At 36.6% G+C, this 25,300-nt stretch overlaps 1 protein-coding gene across 1 annotated transcript in view; it reads left to right on the top strand.

The window, feature by feature from the left end:
- MAP3K15 (mitogen-activated protein kinase kinase kinase 15) overlaps positions 1-25,300 on the top strand; it is an 82,551-nt gene that overhangs the window by 39,130 nt on the left and 18,121 nt on the right. The window contains exons 6-17 of the mRNA XM_062515142.1: positions 1,586-1,754; positions 3,031-3,137; positions 11,271-11,441; positions 12,332-12,444; positions 13,479-13,638; positions 14,245-14,395; positions 14,781-14,888; positions 16,183-16,232; positions 19,187-19,282; positions 20,713-20,800; positions 24,397-24,530; positions 25,149-25,276. Of these exons, the coding sequence (XP_062371126.1) occupies positions 1,586-1,754; positions 3,031-3,137; positions 11,271-11,441; positions 12,332-12,444; positions 13,479-13,638; positions 14,245-14,395; positions 14,781-14,888; positions 16,183-16,232; positions 19,187-19,282; positions 20,713-20,800; positions 24,397-24,530; positions 25,149-25,276 (1,475 nt within the window). The remainder of the gene's footprint in view (positions 1-1,585; positions 1,755-3,030; positions 3,138-11,270; positions 11,442-12,331; positions 12,445-13,478; positions 13,639-14,244; positions 14,396-14,780; positions 14,889-16,182; positions 16,233-19,186; positions 19,283-20,712; positions 20,801-24,396; positions 24,531-25,148; positions 25,277-25,300) is intronic.

Here is a 25,300-nt window from a genome sequence, read left to right as displayed (position 1 = left end):
ACCGTGTATTCTGCAGCTGGTTTGTATATATTTCTGGAAAACACACAGACTGAGTTTATGGTTTTTAGTTTTCCTAATATCTGAAGCATGAAATTGCACCAAGAGCCCTCAGATTTCTTTGTTTCCACCCAAGTGAAAGGCTTGCCTAAAAAACTGCTTTTCTTTTGTGGTCACATCCTTGCAATGGGGAGAATTGCAACCCCACAATCATCCCATCCCATGGATGACACTCCAGTGACATCCTACCCTGAAGGGGAAGGGAGCACCCAAGGTTCCTGGATGCTCATGGTTGAAAGGAATGACAAAAGTCATAGGGTCTGCAAAAGTTTGCAAAGTTCTATTAGTAAACTACACACTTGGTGTTGAAATTGGTGTTTTAGTCCCTGACCTCCTAGTGTAAGGCACAGCAGAGAGTATTGTATAAAGGGTGTAGGGTGGAAGGAAAGAGAGAAAGAGAGAGAAATCCTGGGATGCATATGCAGAGCAAGCACCCTGGAAGTTTTTGGGGTACCTTTTTTATAGATAAATTTTCTCCCACCCTGGAGATCAATTTCTCACTGTGTATGCAGATTAGTTATGTGCAGTTGTGTTCTTGTAGATCTTTCTGGAAATGGGTTTGAGGTCTTTGGGGGTTATTGGGCAGTCTTGATCCCACCTTACAGTCCATGCCTGCTACCCAGCATCATTTCTGTGCTTGCACTGTATGAGGCTGTGCTTGCTAGTAGTGCTTACTGTGACCTTGCTGCTTTGATTATAAAGTGTTGTGTATAATGTGATGTATAAGTTGTGAAAGACAATTTTCTTTGCTATATGTAGGACTTGTGCTAAGCAAGGTTTAAAACTTGGAAAGACTCAAGGGATTGTATGCAGTGGAGTATCTGTCAGGTGTCTCCTGCTAAGTTCCAAACTAGAGACTCCATAACCTGCTCCAGGATAAATTTACCCCTAAGTAGGTGGTTCAGGCCGTTCATACTTGTCATGCTGGAAATATCTATATTATTTTTCAATTTACAAAAGCACTAATGTTGGACTTTGCACTGATATTAGTGTAAATAAGATGCACTTACTGGAGGCTTTTACAGAGATCCTGCCCACATTAGGTATTATGTCCAAAGAGATTGCAACTAAATAAGCTTTTGTTGGCTTGTTTTTGTTTTAGTTTCTGTGTTTGAAAGTCTCCTTCCAACTTTCATGATAAAATAATATACCACCTCTTTACATCACACTGGTGTTTCTTCTCTGTATCACTTCATTATCCCAGATGCTTCCTTCTTTACAATACAAAGTGCCACATCTGTCAGGGTCAGTCATAGGACCAAGAAATGCTCCAGTTTTCCTGTGTTGGTAAAATTGCCTCACAATCCTGTTTATAAGCATATTGATACATAGCCATACAGTCTGAAGTGGGACAAGGTGTAATATTTGTAAGTAGTTATTGAAAAATATGGAAACATTTGATGTGGACATCACTCTGAGGAAATTATACTTTTTATTAGAAATTATACTTTTTATTAGAAGCATAGCCATGTTTCTTAAGAAATGTCTATCAGTCTTCTTCCCCTATATCTAACTTCTATTTCTTTAGTGCCTATTATAAAGAAACACTGCTAAATGACATTAGAAAAGCTAGAGAGAAGTACCAAGGAGATGAACTGGCTAAGGAGCTGGCCAGGATTAAGCTTCGTATGGATAATACTGAAGTGCTGACCTCTGACATTGTCATAAACCTGCTTCTTTCTTACAGAGATATTCAGGTATGTACTTAAAGACTAAGGTGGATTATTTTACTATGCAATTTTGATTCGTTTGTTCTCCTGTGCTTCATTGTTTGTTAAGCAGTGATTCAAAGCTGGCACTAAATGGGAACAACTGTTATACTGTTTTAATTTGGCTTGTCTGTTGGTTAGTTTAAAGGGATATAGACTCTAATTTATTTTGCCTGTGAACAAGAGACTCAGATTAGGTGACTTCCCAAGGTCTCTCCCTCTGGTTTTAATACTTTTTAATTTCCTTAAAAAGAAAAAAAAGCAAAAATCCCTACTGAATCTAGATGCTTGCCTTGTCCTCTTGTCCCCTACGTTTTCTTCCTCCCCCATAATGTCAAATAGACTTAGAAATTAAGAAAATGCATTTGTTATGACCACTGTATTGGCTAGAGGTGCCCAAATTGAGAACTGTAATTCAAAGAAAGGTTAATTTGCTTTTAAAATATAACTGTAGCTTTTTTCTTGTTTTAATATTTTAAAATAAGTTCTGCTTTTGGTAAAACACAGCATGTGTGCTGTCTTTCCAAATTGGCAGTCTGTTTGTTTAACACCCATTTTCAAATATAATTTCAACCATTCTATAGAGTTTTTTCCCGTCAGGAGCTAAGTTGGTTATTTCTTGTATATAAATGGGTTGTGAGAGCAATGGGTGACCACATCAACCTTTATAACCTTTTTAACCAAACTTTCCATTCTGGAAAGCATGTCTTCCTTCAGCACTTTATCCAACTTCATTTGGATCAGCTCTGGTGATCATGAAAGTTCTTCCGTGAGAAATGCACTCATCTCAAAACATGTTTTGAATAAAAAGAGGGCCTTTGAAACATCAGTAAATTGGCCTCTTCAGCAATGTAGATGGGGTTTACCCCTGAGAAACCAAAATGAGTGCACAAGTGGCTGATGTACTTCAGAGACAGCTATGGTGAAGTCCACGGTGTCCTGGTGAGGTGTCATTCATCATAAGATCTTAATAAGGCCTGAAAAAGCCAGACTGGTCATCTCTTCTTCTGATGCTGGGAGTGTAATTGATCAAACTGGCTACAGGTATTCAGTGGTTTGGGTATCGTGGTGAGGAAGAGGCAAGCACTGACATAGATAGACAATGGCTGTGTGTTCCTGCACAGCCTTTCCTCTGACTCTTAGGAACAGTCACCTGAGAAATTGTCTAGTGATCATGATACATTTTAGCTTAGGGATGCTTTCCTCCTTTCACTTTATTCTACTTCAGTCCTTTTTATTTTTTTTTTTTTTAATTTCATACCAGGATTATGATGCTATGGTGAAGCTGGTAGAAACACTAGAAATGCTTCCTACGTGTGATCTGGCAGATCAACACAACATTAAGTTTCATTATGCTTTTGCATTGAATCGGTAAGGATGACTGATTGAAGTTGTTTCTTTTTATTGCTGTTCCATATGGGCTTATATATAAATTTGTAGGGCAGATAATATCAAATTCCCTTCCCTTTCTGCACAATTTGATATTCACCACAGTCATGTCTTCTTAATCCCATATTTACTGCGCACCAGAACAGTTTGTAACTTTTGAAATTGTTGATTTCCAACAATCCTCATTTTGTCAACAACCAGGAGTGAGTGGAGTGGTTCCAAAGGCTGCCTGACAAACTTCAAAAGACTCCAGTGATACCAAGGGGTTCTTGGTCAGTCTGAGATTGTTTAATCTGAGTCACTGATCATTCTGAATGTCTTCCAGTGTTTGCTGTGATAGTGCCATGAGTGGTTTATTAAGGTAATAAGGAACAAGCTGATCAACTGCTTGATCCATAAGTACACGTTTATGATAGAGTTCCTTTGGAAGTCTGGATGGTCATCAAGACCTGCAGGCACATCATTACTTTAGGAAACACTGAAATATTATTGAACTCTTCTAGTTAGGTACAGGTTCTTGTAGTACCTATGTATAATTACTTTGTTTCTAAAGAATTTGCATTAAGATTGTCAGAGAAAATAGATCTTATGCAAATTAAATCACATGTAATAATAAAAGTAACTGGCTAGATGTAATCTAGATACTATTAAAGATTGTGACCTACAAACTAACTAAAAAATAGCATTGGACAACACCAGGATGGCATAAATCAAAGAGATTAAAAACTTAATAATAGATCTGAAAAAGCAGTTCCTATAGTTTTTTCTGGGAAATGATGGTAAGTCTGGTCCTATCTGACAGTTTCATCAGACACAAGAGTAAACATTAAAGTATTGCTCAGAAAAATACTGCATATGGATTTAGCCAAATTTTTCAGAACTTTAAAAAAATTATTTCAGGAATTTGACTTAAAATGTTTAAATTTGCCAGTAAAAATAATGCTAGAGTCATGCCTTGTCCTTAGGTAATGTTTTCATATAATCAGTTTTAAAAACACTTTCATTTAGATGTGCCTAATAAAATTGGCAAGCTCCTTTACTGTCTGTCTTCAAATTCTTTGTATTTTGAGCAGCATGTGAAATCCATGCCATTAAATCTTCTGTTTTGACAATGCCAATAGCACCCTGGTAAGACAAGATAAAATTAACTGCTCATGAACTTGCCTTCCCTGTCAACAGTGTTCATTAAATTGATTATTAGCCCAAACCAGCATGACTCTCCTTGTTTTCTTGGAACAATTTAAACATTTCTATAGAAAAGGTTTTTCAGAAATAAATGACTGGTTTTTCATTGATAAGAATGCAGAATTTAGCTTCTTCAAACAAAATGATGGACAAAATATTTTTTGAGCAAGTCCACTTAGTTCAAAATGACTCTTAAATGTTGCATTTAGCACCTTACTTCCATGAAATTTTTTAATCCCTAATTTTTTCTGTTTTAAAACCAAATTATTTTTAGTGATTTCTATCAGAACCTATCTTTAAAAATAAACTATATTTTCAGTTCATATTCTATTAATTTCAACATACAAAACAGTATTAGTGTTGCTCGGTACAGCTGATTGAGCCCACTGGGACAGAAAAGCATCACATGCACAACAGAATTAGCAGTTGTAAGACTATCTGACCCTGCAGAATGTTAATGTGTGTTTAATTTCATTAAAAAAAAGTATACTAGAACTGTGATCCAGAGAGAATAATTATATTTGCTCTTGGACTCTGTAACTGAATTCTCTTGGCCATTAGTGTCACTTGCATTGTCAAGTCAGAGCTGTTCTGTGCACAGAGCCAACTCTGTGGCAGGAAGGGCTGCAGGGCTCTTCTGGGCACCTCAGGGCTCTGCTGCTTCAGCAGGGGCACACAAGGCCAGTCTGAAGCACAGTGTGTGTAGCTGCAGGTTGACAAGTTAGGCAAGGGACAGGAATGTTTTACTTTAGATTCTGTGCCATTCCAGCCTAGCTGCGTGTCCTCTGCATCAGAGCCAGCTTAGGTCTGTCCCAGCCTGGCTTGGGACATAAGCAAAGCAAGCCTGGGGCTCTGGTGGGTGCTGTGCAGACAGGTACTAAGGCACTTACTGTCATATGTAGGGCAGGCAGACATTTTCATGCTGATTGCTGGAGCCCTGTTTCATATAGCAGGTGTTTAAGCACAGCCCCTCTCCTAGATTGCTGTCTTCCTCTCTGAATGCCATTTCAGAGCACAGTTGAGAGCATCTTGGATTTGGCTTCTCTCCTGTCTATTATCAGAGGCTAGCAATGGATGTTTGCAATGACAGGCTTGTGCTTGTTTCCAAGCCTGGAAAATCTGAATGCATCATTGTCCCAGATACTTGTTTAGAAGTTTTTTTTAGTTTGCTCCTAGGGAGCGAAGGGCTATTGCTTTTCCAGTGTTTTAAGTTATGTCATTTGGATGCAACTTAGGAAGAGAGCAGAGAGTGCTCTCTCCTGTACGGGCTGGTTTAAGACATTGTTCCTTGTTACCTCCTAGCTGAGATATAAGTCTAATTGTATCTTAATTTAGACATCTTTAGGTATAAGTTGAGTCCAAATATGCAACATGAGTATTTTCAATATTTGTATTCACAGCTGTGGTATGAAGTAAGATGCTGTGCAGTTGAGGGCTGGCTGTTCCAGATGTGGATGGCTGTTTGTTTCAGTACATGGGTACACCTTGCCTGGGAGGCAAGCACTGTGTAAGGTCAATTTTCTAATTTGTCTTATTTACCAGGGCTGGAGTTGTAATGTCCTGAAAGCTTACAAAGAGGCCCAAGAGTATGCCAAATTCTGTTCAAAACAGAGTAGACTTTAAAACCAACCCCAGTCCTGGCATGAGGCCAGAACTGTGAAAATGTTAGTCTCTTTCCAGGGCACTTCTATCTTCCTTTATATTAAAGATGAGGACAGCTGCAGTCACTGTTATTTAACTCAGCATGCTGTGTTTTAACAAACAACATATTCCAGTAGCATAATAAAAGATGGCAATTAACAAGTGAAGGGTGTAATAGGGTGCAAGTAGAAAATCACTAGTAATTGTGAATAATACTAGTAATTGTGAATAATAGTAGCCTCAGGAAATTGTTCCCATTGATAAGCATTGTGGTATTTAAAATGTTCTGTACTGTGATTACTCAAATTTAGTAAAAAAACATGTTGTAGGCCTCCTCATTTTATATTCCTGGCTTTCATGAAGTACCTGAAGTGTATATGAAGAGGGGAAAAAGCCAGTTTTTTCCTTTGTCATGTCTGCCTGGAGGCCTGGAAATTTAATTATTGTCAAAGCCTAATTTAGGGTCTTGTTTTCCTCATTCACTATTTCAAATATTGAAGATTCTACAAGCAGATTACATTCTCAGTGAAATGTATGTTAACTCAAAGATTAGTTTCTGGTTTTAAGTGAGAATACAATTCTCATATTTCTTAATAATTAGGAATTTTTTAAAGTGTTTTTGCTGTAGGTGTCTGTACAGTTAGTAGTAGTTCAGATCGTCAGCTATGGAGTCATTAAGACATGAAATGAAAATGAAACCAAATGTGGATTCCCTTGAGAAAATACTTTCCATTAATACAAGAATTTTTTGTCATATATAGTCTTCTCCATTTATCTAGATGGAAACAAACTATACAGAGGAAGATATGAACAAAAAAATGAGGAAAAAGAGAAGATTACACCACCTGTTACCTACAGAGTGAGCTAATTCTTGTCTCAGTGAAATTTGTGCTGTTTCTGTTAACTTTGCTGGGCAAAGGCCTGGTTCACTGAGTGTAGTTCTGACTCTGTAACCATGCCAATTCTTTAAAGCCAGTAAAACCAATCTGTAAAGCAGGAAGATTTTTTTTTTTTGTTTAGGAATATTTGAAACTAGGTCCCCTTATAAAAACTAGAGTGTAGAGAAGGATTCACCATCAAGGGATGGATTTGGTGAGCAAGAAAGGAGCTATGATATCAAAGAAAAAGGGAAAAAATAAAACTAACTTTTTTTTGCTGTATTCCAGGCATTATTCCAGGTGAGATGCTGTGATAGGAGTTTGTTGCCCTGCAGAGTAATTCAGAGAGATAAAGGAGGAGTGGATAGTTGGATAAGACATATGCAAGAGTCTTGTGTAGAGCAGGGAAGTGAGAGACTGCTTCTGTCATGGAAGAAACATGGTAGGGTTGGCAGACAGATAAATCATGTGGCAGAACTGCACTGAGCAAGCTAGCAAATTGGCAAGTGAATCATCCAGCAGTTTCTGGAGGAAACAAGCTGTTAGGCAAAACTAAACTGGCGGCAGGACACTGGCACAAATTTCAAGGAAGTGATTAAAAGCTATAAAGGTGCCCTGCAGGTCAACTTCTGTTTTAAGAAAAATAATTTCTATGTAGCCATTTCTGTCTGAAAAACCTTTGTTTATTGAAGATTTCTTCATTTAGAAATGATTCCATGACATTGATCATTCTGTTAATTTGATTTTTATTTTCCTAATCCTAATAGTTTAGTTTTCTTTTTAAATAAAGCCTAAAACTGTACACAGTACTGAAGATTAATGTGTTGGTTATTTGTAAAAGACATAATTATTTTTGTTTCTAGTTTTTATTCCTTGTTCATTTCCTTATAACTTGTAGCATTGTGCTTTGGGAGACTTGGCAGTGTGTTATTGTGCACTAGGATATTTTCATAATTGCCCTAGTTTTTGGAAGTAAATCGCAGATCTCTTTCTTAACTGGCAGCAGTTTCTGCTGCTGTCATGTTCAGATAATGCAGATTGATTTTCTCTGTTTGGTTTCTCTGCAAGTTTTCACGAGGTAAGGTTTGCAGTAAGAGGATTAAAATGTCCTAACAAAGAAACCAGTAAAAGAAAAAAAAACCAGCTTTAGGAAACACTTTCCAAGGCCTGTGAGGTTTTTTAAATACAGTTTCTAAATAAACTGTAGTTGTACTCTTTTTTCTTACCTCACTTATCATTAAAACTGTATTTTGAAAGAATTCTGAGATTGTGAGTAGTGATTCTAAAAACTGTGCCCCCTAAACCCAGAAAAAATATGAAGAGTAGCTCATATTTTCACTGGGTGTGTATGCAAACTTCTTTAAGGTAGGACATATTTTCTCCCAGATGTGGAGAGTTTCACAGATTGTGTATTGAAGAGCACCATTGAAAAATGCCTATTAAAAAATCCTATTTCATTCCTAAAATTGACTTGTTTGTGTGATACCATGAGGGATTGTATTTCAGTGCAAGATGGCCTGTAACCACCAAGGAGCAGTAAAATGACCTGGTAGGGTCCTTTGTGTAGCAGCCTATTGGGATTCTGCTCTGGCTTATAAAACTTCATATTCAGGGGATATACTTTGCAAGTATCACTTGGTGCACTGGGTTAATCCATAAAAAGAACATTTTCTGCCTTCCTTCTCATGCTTGTGTATCACTATATGCAGAATTTCAGCTTTCCCTGAAATACTTTCACTTCAGAGAGGCTGTGGCATCTCCATCCTTGGAGGTTTAATAGATTCAGTTTTTCAGACACAGCCAAGGCTTCCATGGTCTAGTGCTGGGCTATGGACCTGCTGTGAGAGGGAGATTCTATTAGATGACCTCCAGCAGTCCTTTATGACACTGGCTTTTCTGTGATTGTTCTAGTGTGGCTGTAAGTGGGGGATGGGGAGCACGGGGAAGCTAACATAGTTGAAATTGGTTTAAAAAAATAGAAGTCAGTGCTAAGCCTTAAGGGTTTAAGGTAATCTCTTCTACTCTATTGATAACACCACTGACCTGTTTCAAGGCACCTTGAACAAATTATGAGCTGTCAGGCATGCAGACCTGCCAAAGTGTGGGATCTGAAACAAGAATTGAAAATCTGTCTTGGTCAAGCATAACAGGTTCTGCAACTTATCCAGCAGAATATTTTCATACTGGCTTCAGAGAGCTTGGTTGTAGCTTATGTGATCTTTCAGGTTGTTTGGGTTTTTTCTTTGTTTGCCCTCTCCTTTTGGGATCTAGAAGCGGATAACTTCCTAAATGTGTAAATTATTGTAAGTGGTGAGGAGGTTTTGAATTATCCAATGGGCATTGAATTCTACTGCAGTGAAAAACAGGGTCTAATATAAAGATACCTAAACCTATTATTGTTTAATTATATCCTCTTAGATGAGTGTATACTTGTCATGTGCTAAATTTTATTGTATTTGATTATTTTTAACAATATTATTTTCCTTATATTATAAAAGAGAGCCATCTTTCAGGTTCTCTAATACAGTATTTAGGGTTTGGTCCTTTGTAATGTTCTCCCATTGTTGTGTTTGGTGTATACAGGTTCATCCTTACATGACCAGAAATCTGCACAATATCCCATTTTAAGCAGGATCTTGCTTTGTTCATTGCAATTTTTCTTTAGTTACACTTTTTTTTCCATTAGTACCTAGCACCTCTTTATATTAACATTAGTGAATAACCTGTGTTCACACAACACAGACTTGTGTCACGTCGGGGAAAGCAGTGATTTTTAGATTTTCTGTTTCCATGCTCAAATGCTCCAGACTGGGTTCTAGCTGTGCATTTCTTGTGTTTTCAGAAAGAGCTCAGAACACATACCAGCTTTATGATTGCAATATACAATACCAGGGAACTGCTGGACTTTAATTTTAGGGCCTAATTTTGTTCTGAGCTCTGTTTACTCAAATTTCTGTGTTTTAATGTTAACAGCAGTGAAACTTGGGTACTCCTATTGAAAGCAGTTTTTCCAGAAGAGGCTTGGTTATAGCATGCTGACCTGTACAATGGATTCACCCCACGGTTTTTACCTCCTGTTTATTTCTTATAAAACTGAAAAAAGATACTAACTTTCTCCTTGTGTGCTCATTAGAGATGACCAGTATTTATTTCAGAGCAGTTAATCTGAAGAAAAAAATGCTTTAAAGATATTCAAGTACTTGCAGTGAAAGTTTATGCTCTGCTAGTGCAGACATCAAAGGTAAGATAAAGCCTTCACAACCAGCTACAAATCTCTTTAATCTTATTAGATGTTCTCCATCACCTAACATGCACAGAAACCTGAATTTTGCTAAATATGTGTTGTTACTCGTCTTATTGCATCTGCTGGTTACCTAAGGAACAGAGCCCCTTTACAGTAAATATTAATCCTTTTGGGGCATGCAAGTAATAAATTTACCAGAAACTATTATCTGCTACTGGTATTGCTGACAAAGGAGTCATAGTCCTTGTAGGCCTGTTCATAGATAACTAAGTGGGGATTGGAAAATTATAAACAGTTGGAGTTGGCAAATATTTTAAATTTCTCTGGTGATGAAAAAAGTGGTGAAGAAGCTATTAAAATCTTAAGCTGTGTTTGCATTACTTTTGCAAATAGACATTGTTTGTTCTAAGTGACTTTTTGCAGTAAATATTGAGTTCTAAACTTAGAGAAACAGCAAGGTAAATGGAGACAAAAATTCTGATTGTTTAGTAATCACTGTTTTTTTATTAACACAATTGTTAAATATTTGTCAAACGATGCCATATCATAGCTGTTTGTTTTCCAAATCTTTTCTAATCTGAAGAATGTTAATTAAGAAATGCTGTTCAATTTCCCCCTTTTATTCCTGTTGATGTTCAAGGGCTCCATATTGAGCTCTGTCATTCTTTTGGGTAAGATTGGATTGACCTGGTTTCTTCTGCAATTAGTTGGTTTTTCCTGGTATTGTTTCTGGATCCTCTGGATTCAAGTTTGCAAATCTTGGATATAGCTGAATGATCTGTCAAACTGAATGCTGAAAATGGCCATTTTTGTTAAGTATTATCAGGAATGAACACTAAACAAGCACCTTTTTCTCATTGCAGGATGGGCAGATTGTGTTTGTGTACACAGGAAGGAATCAAGTTAAATGGCAGATTTTTATCATTGAGGAGTTCTGGGTTTGCATCAGTTCTTATGTGAGCAACATGCAGAGACCAATATTAGGAGAGTGAATTTGGATTTTATCAGTCAACCAACAATTGTGCATCAGTCTAAATAAAGTCAAGTGTGTGTATAGTAACAATGGATGGATTGTGGGATAGATGAGGGGATACCATTGTTCTCCCATCTTGCAGTTACTGTTTCAGGTCTGAACTAATTTATTTTATTTTCTTCATTTGATTTCAGAAGAAATAATGCAGGCGACAGAGAGAAGGCACTACAAGTTATGCTTCAAGTCCTGCAGACATGTGATCACCCTGCTCCAGACATGTTTTGCTTATGTGGGAGGATCTACAAGGATATGTTTCTTGATTCTGACTATAAAGATACTGATAGTCGAGATCATTCCATTGAATGGTAACAGAAAAAAAAAAAATCAAAAAAACAAACAAACAAACAAACAAACAAAAAACCCACCAAAAATCTGTTTAAAAACATTTTCAGACTTTTTACTTCTGGATATGAAAAGCAAGGCCATAATAATTAGAAGATCAGTTGTTCTACTTATCTGTTTTTCAAGGTCCTGTTTGAATAAGTGGTTTACTGAGCATCAGATCTTTTGTATTTCCTTGCTTCTCTTTATAAACTCTCTTGGAAATTGAATGATGCACTTTATTGGGAGGGATATTGATTAGCCTGTGTCTTTGTTGAGGAAATATATAATTAATGTGTCTCAAGGCCAAAATGAAATACAAGTAAGATCATGGAGTTATGTTAGTCCTCTGTGGAAGGATGGTTTCCATGCTGGGTCCCCAGGAAATGCAGTTATCTACTCTATATGAGGAAATATAGTGATAAACTGTTATAAATTTTCTTAAGACATTAAGGCATGCACATGCACACAGGCTCTCACTGACATACTGTTCATAGAGATATGTTTGTATAATCATACTTCTAAGTACAGTAATTTTAGCAATCTGGATCTGAACTGTTATTTGTGAAATATTCTCCCCCACCATCTCTCTTTTCCTCCCCCCATGCAACATGGATGAGTACCAGTGAACTTGTAAGCTTCAGGTGTATGTCTTGATCCTGCACCAGCTAGTGTCAGGCATTCAGCCTGTGTCAGCTGTGTCTCAGTCACCTTTAATGAATATGAAGCTTTAAAACAAAGGGTTTGGGGCCATTGGTGCCAACTAGCCATATAATCCTTACAGTAAATCAATAGCTTAAAATACCTACCAAAAAGTTTCAATATTTCAGTTCTTCTAAACAATGAGATGTGAGTTCTTGACTCTTCTCCGCAGGTATCGCAAAGGATTTGAACTTCAGCCAACTCTTTATTCTGGAATTAACCTTGCAGTTTTGCTACTTGTTGCAGGACAACAGTTTGAAAGCTCAATGGAACTGAGAAAAATAGGTAAATAGCCACACACAGTGCCACAGACAAGTTTTCTGCCTCTCTCCCTGTGAAGAAAGAAAAGTAATTAAAGTGATGGGTTGCGTAGACAGGTGGTTCAGGCTTTTTTGTGGTGGGTCCTGGATGGCAGTCTAAAGCACAAGGATCTCAAAGGCACATTTTACTTCTGGCTGCCTTGGAGCAGCTATTGGAAGACATGGCCCATGTAAAGGGCCCCAGAGATGGGAGAACAACAAAAGATCAACTTCAGCACCATCTGTAAACTGCCTTTACTGCACCACAGAGATTGCAGAGCCAACAGGGCACAAAGACAGGAAGATGTTGTGGCCCAGTTCTCCTCAGGAATGCCAGGAAAGCATCCAAAGGGTTTCTGTTGTCAATGAGTTGAGAGATCCACAAGAAGTATTGTCTGGAAGGATCTACCAGGACAGTTACTTGTTGTCTACCTAGAGTCAGTCACATCTTCCATATATGTGCTAAATAAAACATATCACTGTACATTTACAACAAAATCCCATAACTGAAACAGATATGCAGGTCTCTCCTAGGGAGATGATAGTTGAACATTATATTTGGAATCTAGTCTTGTCTGAAATGTGTATTTGAGCCATAAATGTTAAGAACAGTTAAGAATACAAAGGTGGATTTAAATCATTCTTCTGACCCTGCTCTGGGGTGGACTTGTGTGAACCTCTAGTCGTGGATCTCTTGCACTAAATGCAGATGAGGACACAGATTTGTGCATGTTACATTGAGAATCAGGAGGCAGATAGCCCAGACAGGAAGCACAAGAGGTTTTTCAGCACTGTGTAGTAGGAGTTCTGGGTTTCTGAACTGTACTGAGGGTATGATTTGCAGATCCTGCCTCTGTATTGTGCAATGTTGTTTTCTGGGGAAAACTTATTCCTCTTTATTTTCATCAGTAATGATTAATCAAGTCTTAAATTAGTCTTTTACTGATCGACTTACCAGTAAGAAACACAAAAGCGTGTTTTACTGATAGAAAATCGTGGTTTCTAATTGAAATTTTACAGGTGTACGGTTAAACAGTTTATTGGGAAGAAAAGGAAGCCTAGAAAAAATGAACAATTACTGGGATGTGGGACAGTTCTTCAGTGTGAGCATGCTGGCAAATGATGTTGGTAAAGCAGTACAAGCAGCAGAGAAGCTTTTTAAGCTGAAACCCCCAGTGTGGTATGTGGTAGAAGGCTGTTGCTCAAGTACAAAACTATGGGGAAATACACGAATTTGAAAGATCACATGGATAACTTAACTGGATTTTTCCATCTTAGATTGTTTGCAACTCTGACTTTATGCTCTGTTCTTTTGTTATGAGAAGGAAGTGGGGAGGTGAGAAATTAAGTTATCCAACATTGTCAGGTTATATCCTGTTGAAGCCCATATTTTATAAGAAGGAATTTGGATATTAGTAATGATTCCTTGTGAAGCAATTATGAAAAGATTGTGAAACCATTGTTTTCAGAGTTTAGCTAGCTGCTTCTTCCCTCCCCCACCATCTTCTAGCTCATCATATCCTGTCTAATCCCCATGTAACTACTTGTATAACTATACCCATTTTCAGAGAGCTATTGTTCATGAACATCCATGTGAGCTTATGACTTCAGGGTTTGTCTAAACTTGCTATTCTTTCCAGAAATCTGTAAAAATCAGCACTACCATTTCCATTGTGGTAGCTTTTAAAACACATCTCATTTCGGATGTCTAAGTCAGTTAAGAAGTTTTAGAATATGGTCAAATTTTGTTTTCTCTCTGTTAACACACTAATTCAATACATTCTAGGTACTTGAAATCATTAGTTCAGAATCTGATGTTAATTCAGCGTTTCAAGAAACTCACCATAGAACATTCTCCTAAACAAGAAAGATTGACTTTCTGGCTAGATATGATTTTTGAGGCAACGAAAGAAACAACTAATGGACTGAGATTTCCAGTAAGATGTTATGTCCAAACAAGTTTTGTATGTTTTATGTTTCTGGATAGGATATTACAAGAATTGGAAGACTCTAAACATAATTCTTAAAACTTAACTGCCTGTTATTTCACTGCATGAACCAAACCCCTGTACTCTCTTCATCTTTATGCTATTAAAAAATCATTATAAGAAATATTTGTAAGTCTCCTATAACAAGTTGTGATAATGCTATTCTGTTGTTCATGAGGACACAGACTTTTCCTGCCTTGTCTTGCCCTCCTGTCTCCCTTGAAAATTTTTTAGGCCTTACTTTAAAATTACATTTGTCTATATGTGAGCATCTGAAGATACTGTAGTCTATTAGCTATTGGTTTATTAAGGAAAAAATGCTCTCTGTCTTCAGGTTTTGGTGATAGAACCAACTAAAGTCTACCAGCCTGCCTATGTTTCAATAAACAGTGAAGCAGATGAGAGCTCTCTGTCTTTGTGGCATGTCTCTCCCCCTGAAATGGTAAAACTGTCAGCAAGTGTTTTAAATGTACTGATTCACCGTACATAAAGTAATTTCTTACATGTAGATTTTGGACCACTTTACAGTAATTCAGAATTTGCTATTTTTGTGCAGATATGAAAGTTGACATTTTACAGAGAAAGTAAAAGGAGTGACTGGTTAGAAATCAAGTGGTTTTGATGTCATTCAGATTTAACTTATCTTGACCATGTCTCTTAGAAGTGCATGGGTTATTTGTTCTGCTCATAATATTTCTCATTAGAATTCTGTGATTTTAGTTAAGATGCAGATCAGAAATTAAAAGTAAAGATAAAGCCCAGTATTTTGTTCAATGTTTTAGGCATTTTAAACTTTTACAATTGTAATATTAGAAACTAGAAAAAATGGCAGCCTGTGACAAGTAAGTGTCAAGAAGTAAAGTATTTGGTGTTTTGGATTACTGGATAAGGTGCAGAGGATTAAGAAAGGAGTAGGCACAGTTAGGGACAGTGTCAGCTCTTAAAAATGAGAAATAATTTCAGTTTCACATTGAAATACTTGAAATCTCCAATGTATTTTGCCACACTTTCTTAATATTAGAACAACATAGATGGAGAATAGACTAAAATGTAGAGAGACCAATTGTGGAAAAGAAGCATGTTGGAGCAGAACAAAACCAACTAATTACCTGGATCTCTGAATGATTTTTGCAGTGCATTGTTCTACTTACATTCACGTGAATGTGTCTGACACAACTCTGCTTTATGGAACAAATTTTTGGTGCATATCTGACATGGCTAAATAAGATCCAGCTCTTAGCTATAATTAGGTTTGTGGAGGGCTGCAGTCCTAGACACAGGCTGTCCTTCCTCTGTTTTGCCTCCAGTGTATTCCCTGAGCCAAAGCTGTTGTCTCAAGACCTCTTGGGGACATGGGTGAATTTGCCTTTCCCACTGAGCCTAGATAAGAGTAGGGCATAGTCTGTTCCATGTTTAATCTAAAATATAGATGTATTTGCATCATAAATTGTACTGCACAATTTATTCTTCAATTTGAATTTACATGAGGAAATGCGACCTTTGCTTCCACCCTGAGCCATTTGTATTAATTCTTTCTCAAGTGAGTAAAAAAGCAGTGTATGTATAAGTTCTTTACCCATGTATTAATCTTATTTCAAAATATGGGGGGGGGGACAGAGAAGAAAGAAAGAAAGATATGTTGGAAAACCTTTATTTTGCTTACCATGCTGTGACTTTGTTTTCAGTAATAAGTCAAGGTTAAACTGTCATTGATTTTATCCCTTTGTTCTTTACAGAAACAGATTCATGAATGGAATTTTGCAGCTTCTTCCATCAGGGGAATAAGGTTGGTTTGTCAGTAAACTCTTCAGTGTTCTTTTGTGTATGTTTTATATTTCCCTTAAGTGGGAAATCTACCTTAAATCTCTCTCTGTCAATGACCTGTTATAAAAGCTTGTTCTGTACAACCTGCCATGAAATATCACAGAAGAGTTTGCCTTTCTGTGCACGGGCAGAGCTGTACATTTCTTATAGGAACACTCTGATCTGAGAGGAGTAGTGGGTGTATATATTCTTTGTTTTCCATGATGTAACTGACTTTTGTAGATTTTTCTAAACATTTCATTGAACTTATTGCCATTTCTGCATTTGAAAACATGGAGGGCAGAAGGAAGGAAGATCCCTTAGTGTTTCCTGCTTCCTTCCATATGTGAAAGAAGACTTTGTTTTCCTTTAAGTAAGGGAAACCATGGTTTCTGTTTTCTGTTTAGAATTTGGAAATGCTTCTGATATGGTTTTATTTAAATACCTGCTAGCTAAAACTTGAATTATTAGAGAACTAATAAGTAAGGCATAAATGTAGATTTTGCTAAGGACAGAAAAGAATTCTTAAGATGGAATTAGACGATTAGTAGAGTTTCTGAAGGACTAACCTTTAAGTAGTAAAGACAATTCCATTTTGTGACGTTTAGATTAATAAGACCACTAGTCATAAGCAAATGGGTCAAAATATTAGTACCAAAATCAGAATATTATAGAAATATTAGAGAATATATTATAGAGTATTATCAGAAAGAACAGGATTGTTCTGAGAACTGAAAGGATAGAAAATATTCACATTTGAAAGGTAGATTATGTATATTAAGTTGGGCTGCTTTGCTGCCAGAAGGGTGAGAGACAGAACACCAGGAGAGGGAAAAAAATTTAAATCTATCTGCTCTCTGAATTATGCAGGTTGCAGCTAAGCATTAGAGGAAATGTAAGTACAGGGAACACCAGGTGAGCTTTTGCCTTCTCTCTGAGCTCCTGAGTCTCTTCACTGGTGGATGTGACCTTTCTAGGGACATAAGTGGCTGTTGTCTGGGGCCACTTGTGTGACTGCATAAGCTTAAGTGCTTGAGAAATCTTCTCATTCAAGTACAAGAGTAAATTCAGATACCTAATGGGTTCTGTAGTTCTGAAAGGAGAGAGCTTCTAGGCTTTGATCTTCACTCAGAGTGCCTAAAGTTTTAGGTCCCAGATTTGCCTTTCCTGAACTTGTATGATTTGCCTAAGAAATCTCAGAGAAGAAGTATTTCTCTGACTAATATGAGTGGTGGTTGAAAACCTAAAACTGTGGATTTGGACATAGATTATATCATAACTTCAGTCTTTTCTTCTAAAAAAAAAAAAAATCAAGCTTTGGTTTAAATGAATTTTACATGGTATTTTATTCTATTACTCCAATGCAATGTTAATTACTGAAGTCTGTGGAACTGATTGAAAATAATTCAGCATAAAGTTCCTGTACCACATTAATTACCTTCAGACAACACAATGCACAGGAATTAATCTTTGCGAAAGATAACTTTAATCAAAAGGAAGCAAGCAATTAATTTCATTTGCTTTGATTTTTAATCACTGTTGAGTGATTAAAAAAATCACTGCATTACAAAGCTCAAAGAGGCAATCTTTTTTAAATTTAGTGGAGTTAGATGTTTGCTTTGCATGTGACAACTTTAAATTACTGTACTTTTGAAACTGCATTTGTTTAAAAAAATGTGATAGAGTGGTTACACTCTATCAAAACTCTTAAACTGTACTTGTACTAACCAGTTCATATTATATACCCCATACATGACAGTGCTTGTAATGCAGTATTGTTACTTAGATACTGTCTTGTCTATTCTGTGTTTGCCCCTGGAAGAATCAACTTGCTTTGTCTTTTAGTTCTGAAGTCAGATATGTGCTCATCTGACTTGTTAGACTGGAAATTGCTATACCAAATGAAACTAAAGAATGGTGTAGTGTTATTTTCACATATTTCTAGAAAAGTCTTCAGGCAAAATTCTGATTTTTTGGAACATTTTCCATATAGCCTTTAATGATGCTTCAACAAGCAACATCAGTTGGTCATGTAACATGTGGTAACTTTCCTAAAGTGTGCTATCATGTATTTTAAATAACTGGCTCATCAGAAGATAAGCAAAATAGAAGAGTTTGACTGAGCAGATCAGGCAAGAATCTAAGAAATTTTATTAACTTAAGGCACATAAGTACCTTAAGAAGCCTAACAATTTGAGATTATGTAGCAAAATACTGAAGTGCAAATGGTTGGAGTAAAAGGTTAATTCTTAGATTTATTTCCATATTGATACCATGTTTTATGGCATTCACGTTTTGCTTCAGTGCATTTAGATGGGATATCTGTAACACTGGCAAGACACGATATGCAATAAATAATCCCTTTTTCAGAATTATTGCTGCGATTTGGAGTAAATACTGGTCATCCCAAAACTTGTTTAGTGATTTTAAGGCCATAAACGTATAGACCGAGAAGGATCTGTTACAGTGTTGGTATTTCCCAGTTCGGTTTTATTGTAGGAGCAATGAAATTATAAAAACCTGAAGTACTTTTCAATCTTTAAGGAAAGATTTTCTGGATAGCTAAATTAGTGTCAGAGCAATTCACTTTCTATTGAGGTGTCATCAAGTACCAAGGAGTCTAATGGAATTGTGTTAAAGTAGAATTGGAGGTGAGCAACAAACCAACTTCTGTACACCTCAGATAAACTAGTATTTTACCAGAGTAAGCAGCAGCTTATTTATCACAAAGGAGATAGGATTGTAGAATATATAAATAAGAGGAAAACTCCTAGTTATAAGGAATATATATAATTACATACTGCTTCTCTCAGGTAATTAACTGTGAAAAATATGTTTCTTAAGTGTTCATAATTAAAAATAAAAAAACCTTCTCATTGTCCTATTTTTTACAATAGTTATATCCAAAATAACATTTTCTCAATGTGAATTTTGCAGCATTTCCAAGTTTGATGAACGGTGCTGTTTTCTTTATGTCCATGACAACTATGATGACTTTCAAATCTACTTTTCTACAGAAAACCAGTGTAGTAGGTGAGTTCAGTTTGTGTGGGTGTTGCATGCCTCATCTATATCCTGAATAAAATGGATTTAATAAAGATTGAAAATCAATATTTTTGATTGAGAAACAGATTATTTATATCTTCACTTATTTTTTCTTGATGAAAAAGCAATGCAAACTCTGTGATGCTTAAGGTGGTTAGAGCACCCATTATGCTTCCTGTGTCTTTCTGATTAGTTTATCTACAAATCCTTATGTCTGAAAAAGGCTTAACAAGTTTAATTTAAATTACAGCTGTTACCTTATTTTTATCTTGGCCGTGTCATGTAAAGTGCTACATTGTTTCAGGTTCCCTTGTGTGTCTGTTCAGTTTGATTTAAATAAGAGTATTTAAGTGTAACAAGAAATTCTCACTTACATTGTGTCACAGATCATTGTTACTGGTTGTACCTGTAGTTAAGTGTTTTCTGATGATCTGTTGTCTCTAAAAAGTAAGCAGGCTAACTGAATTTTAGGCCTAAATCTTTACAGACCAAATTCTGCCTTGTGACTGGTAGTTGCAGATACACCTGAATGATGTAGGAGGGAGTTGTTAATACATATAGGTTTGGGAGTGTAATGGTATATTCACTGTTTCTTGCAATAATTACTACTAATGTATTACATGGAATAAACTCAGATTAAAGAAAATGACTAGCTTTGCAGAGTGCATTGCATAAAAGGTAGGAAACACTAAAATTAATGTTACCTCCTCAGCCTTAATTTGCAAGTGCAATTTGTGTGTCATGAAACGTGGTCACATTTTTCATGCTGTATTCAGTGTGCTACAGGAGTCAGTTCAAGAGATGTCCCTGTTATTTAATGAAAGAAATGTATGAAATGATGAATGTTTTATAATTTTTTATTACCCATTTATTTTTAATTGTTATCCATTTCTTATAGAATTTGGAAAAAAAATTAGCAGCTCAGGCAGGGAACTACAGGAAAAAATGCCCTTGTACTTAAATATCTCCACACCAGAGATAAATTACTTAAAACTCTGTTCTTCTAGCCACGTTATTACTTTTATACTTTTGGCTTTCTGTATGCCGGACAAAAAGCTGTAACATCTGATTTTCTGAAATACAAAGTAATCACACTTTCAGCCAAACATGTACTGAAAAAGTAGTTGAGTTGAATCTACCAAGATTTTACTATGCAGTTGTGATAACAAGTAACTATTTGGTTCTGCTACAGCAAATAAAATAATTTTATAAATAATGTGGCTTTTCAGTGTGTGTTTGATGTTCTTCATCATTTAAAATGGGATAAATATGGAGAAAGTCATTAATGAAATAAAGCTGTGAATGTGCTAGTCAGTTTATCAGCTTGAAAGCAATGCCCAGCTTGCAAGAATCTGTTTAGTCTGCTTCCAAGAGGGCATTATTCTTCTTTGATCTTGTGCTATGTATTTCTTTTTTAGATTCTGTGGTTTGGTGAAAGAAATTTTGTCTGATACAGTCGGCAGTACTTTGGAACTCGAAGGAGAAATAGATGGAGACACATTAGAGGTATGTCAAAGATGAAAAGATTTAAGAACTCTGAAACTTGTTCTTAGTGCACTTTCCTATCAGTATAGTAGAAAGATAAATAGCATTTAAACTTCTTAATTTTATATTAAATTTAAATTCTTTCAGAATTGTGCATGATATTTGCATTCATTTGAAAAAGCATACACTTTTTATGAAGTGGGCCTGTTACTACTGTAAACTGTATAAATCCTTAATGAAATGTTTTACTGTGTTTGTATTCTCTTGCAAACAATGTAGATAAGAATCAACTATTATCAGCTGGCTCAAGTGGGTAAAAGATAAAATATTAAATAAATGCTAAGAAAAAGCCATTTTACAAAGCTACTTTAGTTTTTCTACCTGATACCATTACTACTCCAGTTAATTTCATTTGACAGGTTTCTGTCCCAGAGATATTATAGGTATATAGGATCAGGTTATTACACACACTGTGGTTTTTTCTTATCACTGTAAAATCCACGTTAGGAGTGCAGTAGCTGTGGGCTTTCTTTATAATTAGTACAGAGAGGTAAAAAGGAAAAACCACCAACTTGGAAAGGGTTATTCTCATCTCATGTGGCCTCATGTGGATAGGTGAATCCATGTCTTCATAAGAGAAAGTGACTCATAGCAGATGTCCACATTTGTAGCATTAAATACATACCCTGTATTTCTTCTTCTTTTTATTTGTTTTGAAACCTGAAAAGCCACCATAGAGGGTTGGTTGTAAGTTTTATTTGTGGTCAGACAAATTTAATCAATCCTATCAATGAGCATGAAAGCCGTCCTGTGGCTTGTTTGAGCCAGGTATCTTTCTGTCTGTGTCTCATTCCAGCAGCTCTTCATGGTAGTCAGCTTTTGTAGGACTTGAGGCTTCAGGGGAGTAAAAAGAAACTATAGGACTCTCTGCTGTACTGTTAAATGTAGTTGCATATAGTGGGAAAGATGAGTTTTTGAACTGGAGTTTGTTTGGCCACAGAATTCTTCCCTCAAGCAAAAAGGACAAATTCGCACATCTGTTAAGCCCAGTTTAACACATCCATCTGTGGTCCTGACACAGCTTCAGGGCTCTGCCTTGGTACAGACAGAGTATTATCTATAGCTACAAATCCTTATATTACATAATTATGTACTCAGCTAATAGGAATTTCTCCACACAACACAGTCTGTTCAGCTATATAACAGTCTCTCAAAAGATGTGAGCTCATCGTGGCTTGAGCCCTTTAAAAACTAAACTGAAAAAATCACTTGACAATGCATAGCAGGAAACAATCCTGCATGAATGAATGACACATGGAGATGCGACTATGGAAATTTGTTTCAAATCTTTGAGCTATATCATTCTACTTATCTTGAAGTTTTCGCAGTTGTCACCTTATACTTATTGTCTTAGGTCAGGAGACTGAAACAGAAATCAGGATTTCTGAAGGGGAGAAATAATTAGTTTAGTGTACAAAAGAAGAAAGACACTTAATGTCTTTCTGCAGCTTGAGATCTTTCATTTAAGGAGTGACAGTGAGGAAAATGCGGCTTTGTGTGGTCTTGATGGGCTCCACTACTATAGAGAAAACAGTTCTTATTGTTAATAAAACAGCTGTTTATATCTGGGGAAGAGGAAGAAATAACCTCCTGTAAAGTCTAGGGGAATTAAATCTGATTTCAGTCAGAGTCCTTATGAGAATGTTGTTGCAAGAGGCTGTATATTTTAAGTATAAACTGCAGTCTAATTTTACAGCTAGCAAGTATTATGAAGGGGTGTGAATGTTGCAGTTCCTTTGGCCTTGGGGTATTCACTGACATATATTGATATGAAGATATTCCTATCACTTTAAGAGTACCTGCTGTACCCCAAATAGGATATTCTAGAGAACTCTCTGCCCTACAGAAGGTCAGATATGAACACTTGTTTACTTGTACCTACTGGTTGGATTTCACAGACAGTGGTCACTTATTCAAATTTTTGGCAACCAACAGTGGTTTATTCAATATTTGTAGCTGTTGAGATGAGACAAATATGAAGTGACATCAAGTATATACAAGTCTTTTAAACTGTCTACTAACTAGCACTGAACTCTAAATCTCAACAATTTTTGTGTATTATGGGACCTGATGAGTCTGAAGAACATAGTTTTCTCCATGGTAATTAAAGGGTTGGCTCAAGACCAGTATGTTGCAGATGGGTTTGCTGTCAATCTTAAATTCTGCAATGTGACTGCTGTCTTTTTCTGCAGTTTTATGTCATATGATAGCTGTGAAAGCTGGATGTGCTCCTACCAAAGAACCTGACAAGTTTTGCATGTGGCGTTTTGGGTCAGTTATGCCTGTCGTGTAACGAGATTATGTTGTGAACTGTGAAGTGCTGAAATGCAGTAAATGGAGCTGTGCTAAAGCTGTGCTTGCTCCAGTTTGGTTCCACTGAACAGAATATGCTGTTAGGATAAGCGACAGACGGGTTTCCTTTAGCACATTCCATACAGCAGCATGAAACTTGCTGTCCTTGCCAAGCTGGAGAGGGGAAATGTCAGTGACGCATGGGCACTGCAGCAGCAGAGCTGCAGTGTGAGCTGGGAAGGTACATGAAAGAAATACTCCAAGGTTGCATTCTGTGTCAGAGGGTCACATTGGACAACACAGAAAAAGTCATCATTGACAGAAAAGTCAGTAGTTATGGCTATTTTAAAAAGTCTTGTTGTTTGTTTTTTTTAATAGGGAAATCACATGAGGCCACAGAGAATACCCTGCAGTTTTCCCATATGGGACATCTTCTTGGATGTGGGAAGTTACTAGGGGTGATCTGTATACTCCTGACAATATCTGTGACTGTGAAATTGTCCAGTTCCTTTAATCCTTTATAAATTCCCTGATTTGAATCATAGGTGTGCTCTTCAACCCAACTTCACTGAGAAATTTGGTTTTATATGGTGTCTGGGGTACACTTTCATTAAGCATCATTCACTCCTTTCATGTAAGAGAATTCTGTCACACGGTCACTATATGAGGTGGTGTAAATTAGTGTAGCTTTACTGAAGCCACTGAACCACTATCGAGTTACTCAGCTGGAAATATGGCCCAAAATGTTTCAGCAGCAGTGAAAACCACCAGTATATTTAATGATTTTTTGACAAGATAAATATTTTTTCTGCCCTTTTGGAAAAATCTCATAGTGAGAGGGGAAGTCCTGGGGTGACTGTATGGTCTGGTTACTTTTATCTATTCATGAAACCACTGTTTTCAGAATTTTAGCTTATGTCCCATATATTTACATGTTCTGAAGGTTCTGTCAGCAGTTCTTAGAGATGATACATGAATGGATTCTTTTGACAACACTGTTTCATTTACTTTGGTTTATTGGTATGTTCCTTGTTTGGATGATTGCATCTTTCTCAAAGTTGGTTAGGGAAGATTGTATTATAAAACAAGTAGAGGGAAATTTTAGAAGTTGTGTAAAGCACCAGGCTGGTGGGTAACCTGCTGTCCTACAGCTGCACTACAGCAACCCCTCTATGCTGTGCTAAACTGGGGTTAAGGCTCTCTGTAATGTCAAATGTTAGTGGTAACAATTTCTGTGCTGCTTTGTTTATCTTTTCTGCTTGCAGTATGAATATGATTATGATGAGAACGGTGACAGGGTAGTTCTAGGGAAAGGTACTTATGGAATAGTTTATGCTGGAAGAGACCTTAGCAACCAGGTCCGAATAGCCATCAAAGAAATACCTGAGAGAGACAGCAGGTAAGACCTAGTTTATTGTTATATATACACTGTGAACAAAAGTGCAGTTGTTTTGTTGAAAACTTGGCTCTTCACAGCATGTGTTTCTGTGTGGTTAGTTTATAAAATCCCAATATGCTCAAATTCAATTACTATTTCCTCCTAGTATGCAAAAGTACCTTTTTGAGAATAAAGGCTTTGCATTTTTTGCAAAAATGTATGTTTTGTATCATAAGTATGACAGTTTAATAATCTGTACGTATATCTTACATTCTAGGAGACATATCTTTGGTTTTAGCTTGCAGTTGTATCTCATTTTTGTTCTTTTTGGGGAGGGTGAAGAGCATGAGAGGAGCTCTGGAGTCAAAGACAGTGCTATGTATTGATACAGAAGACACACATATAAATTTTTGGAGGGCATGTTTCTCCACCAGGGTTCCTCTGAGATCTTCTCTGTATTTTTTTGGAATAAGCAGTGAATCATGCTGCATTTTAAGGTCATGGACAACATGTTTGCTGAGAATTTGAGTAGTATCCCTAAAATCCATTTTGTTGTCAAACTAGCATTTAAGCATAGCCTAGAACCTTTTCCTGCATGATGAGATAAATAGTCCTTGGTTCTTTTTATTTTTTTAATAGGTATTCCCAACCTCTTCATGAAGAGATAGCACTGCACAAATATTTAAAGCATCGGAACATTGTCCAGTATCTTGGATCTGTTTCAGAAAATGGATACATTAAGATTTTTATGGAGCAGGTGCCAGGAGGTTTGTATCATGCTGAGTTTGGTC

This window comes from Cinclus cinclus, chromosome 2 (genome assembly GCF_963662255.1).
Source record: "Cinclus cinclus chromosome 2, bCinCin1.1, whole genome shotgun sequence".
Classification (NCBI taxonomy): domain Eukaryota; kingdom Metazoa; phylum Chordata; class Aves; order Passeriformes; family Cinclidae; genus Cinclus; species Cinclus cinclus.
This window is presented reverse-complemented; position numbering and strand designations above follow the sequence as displayed.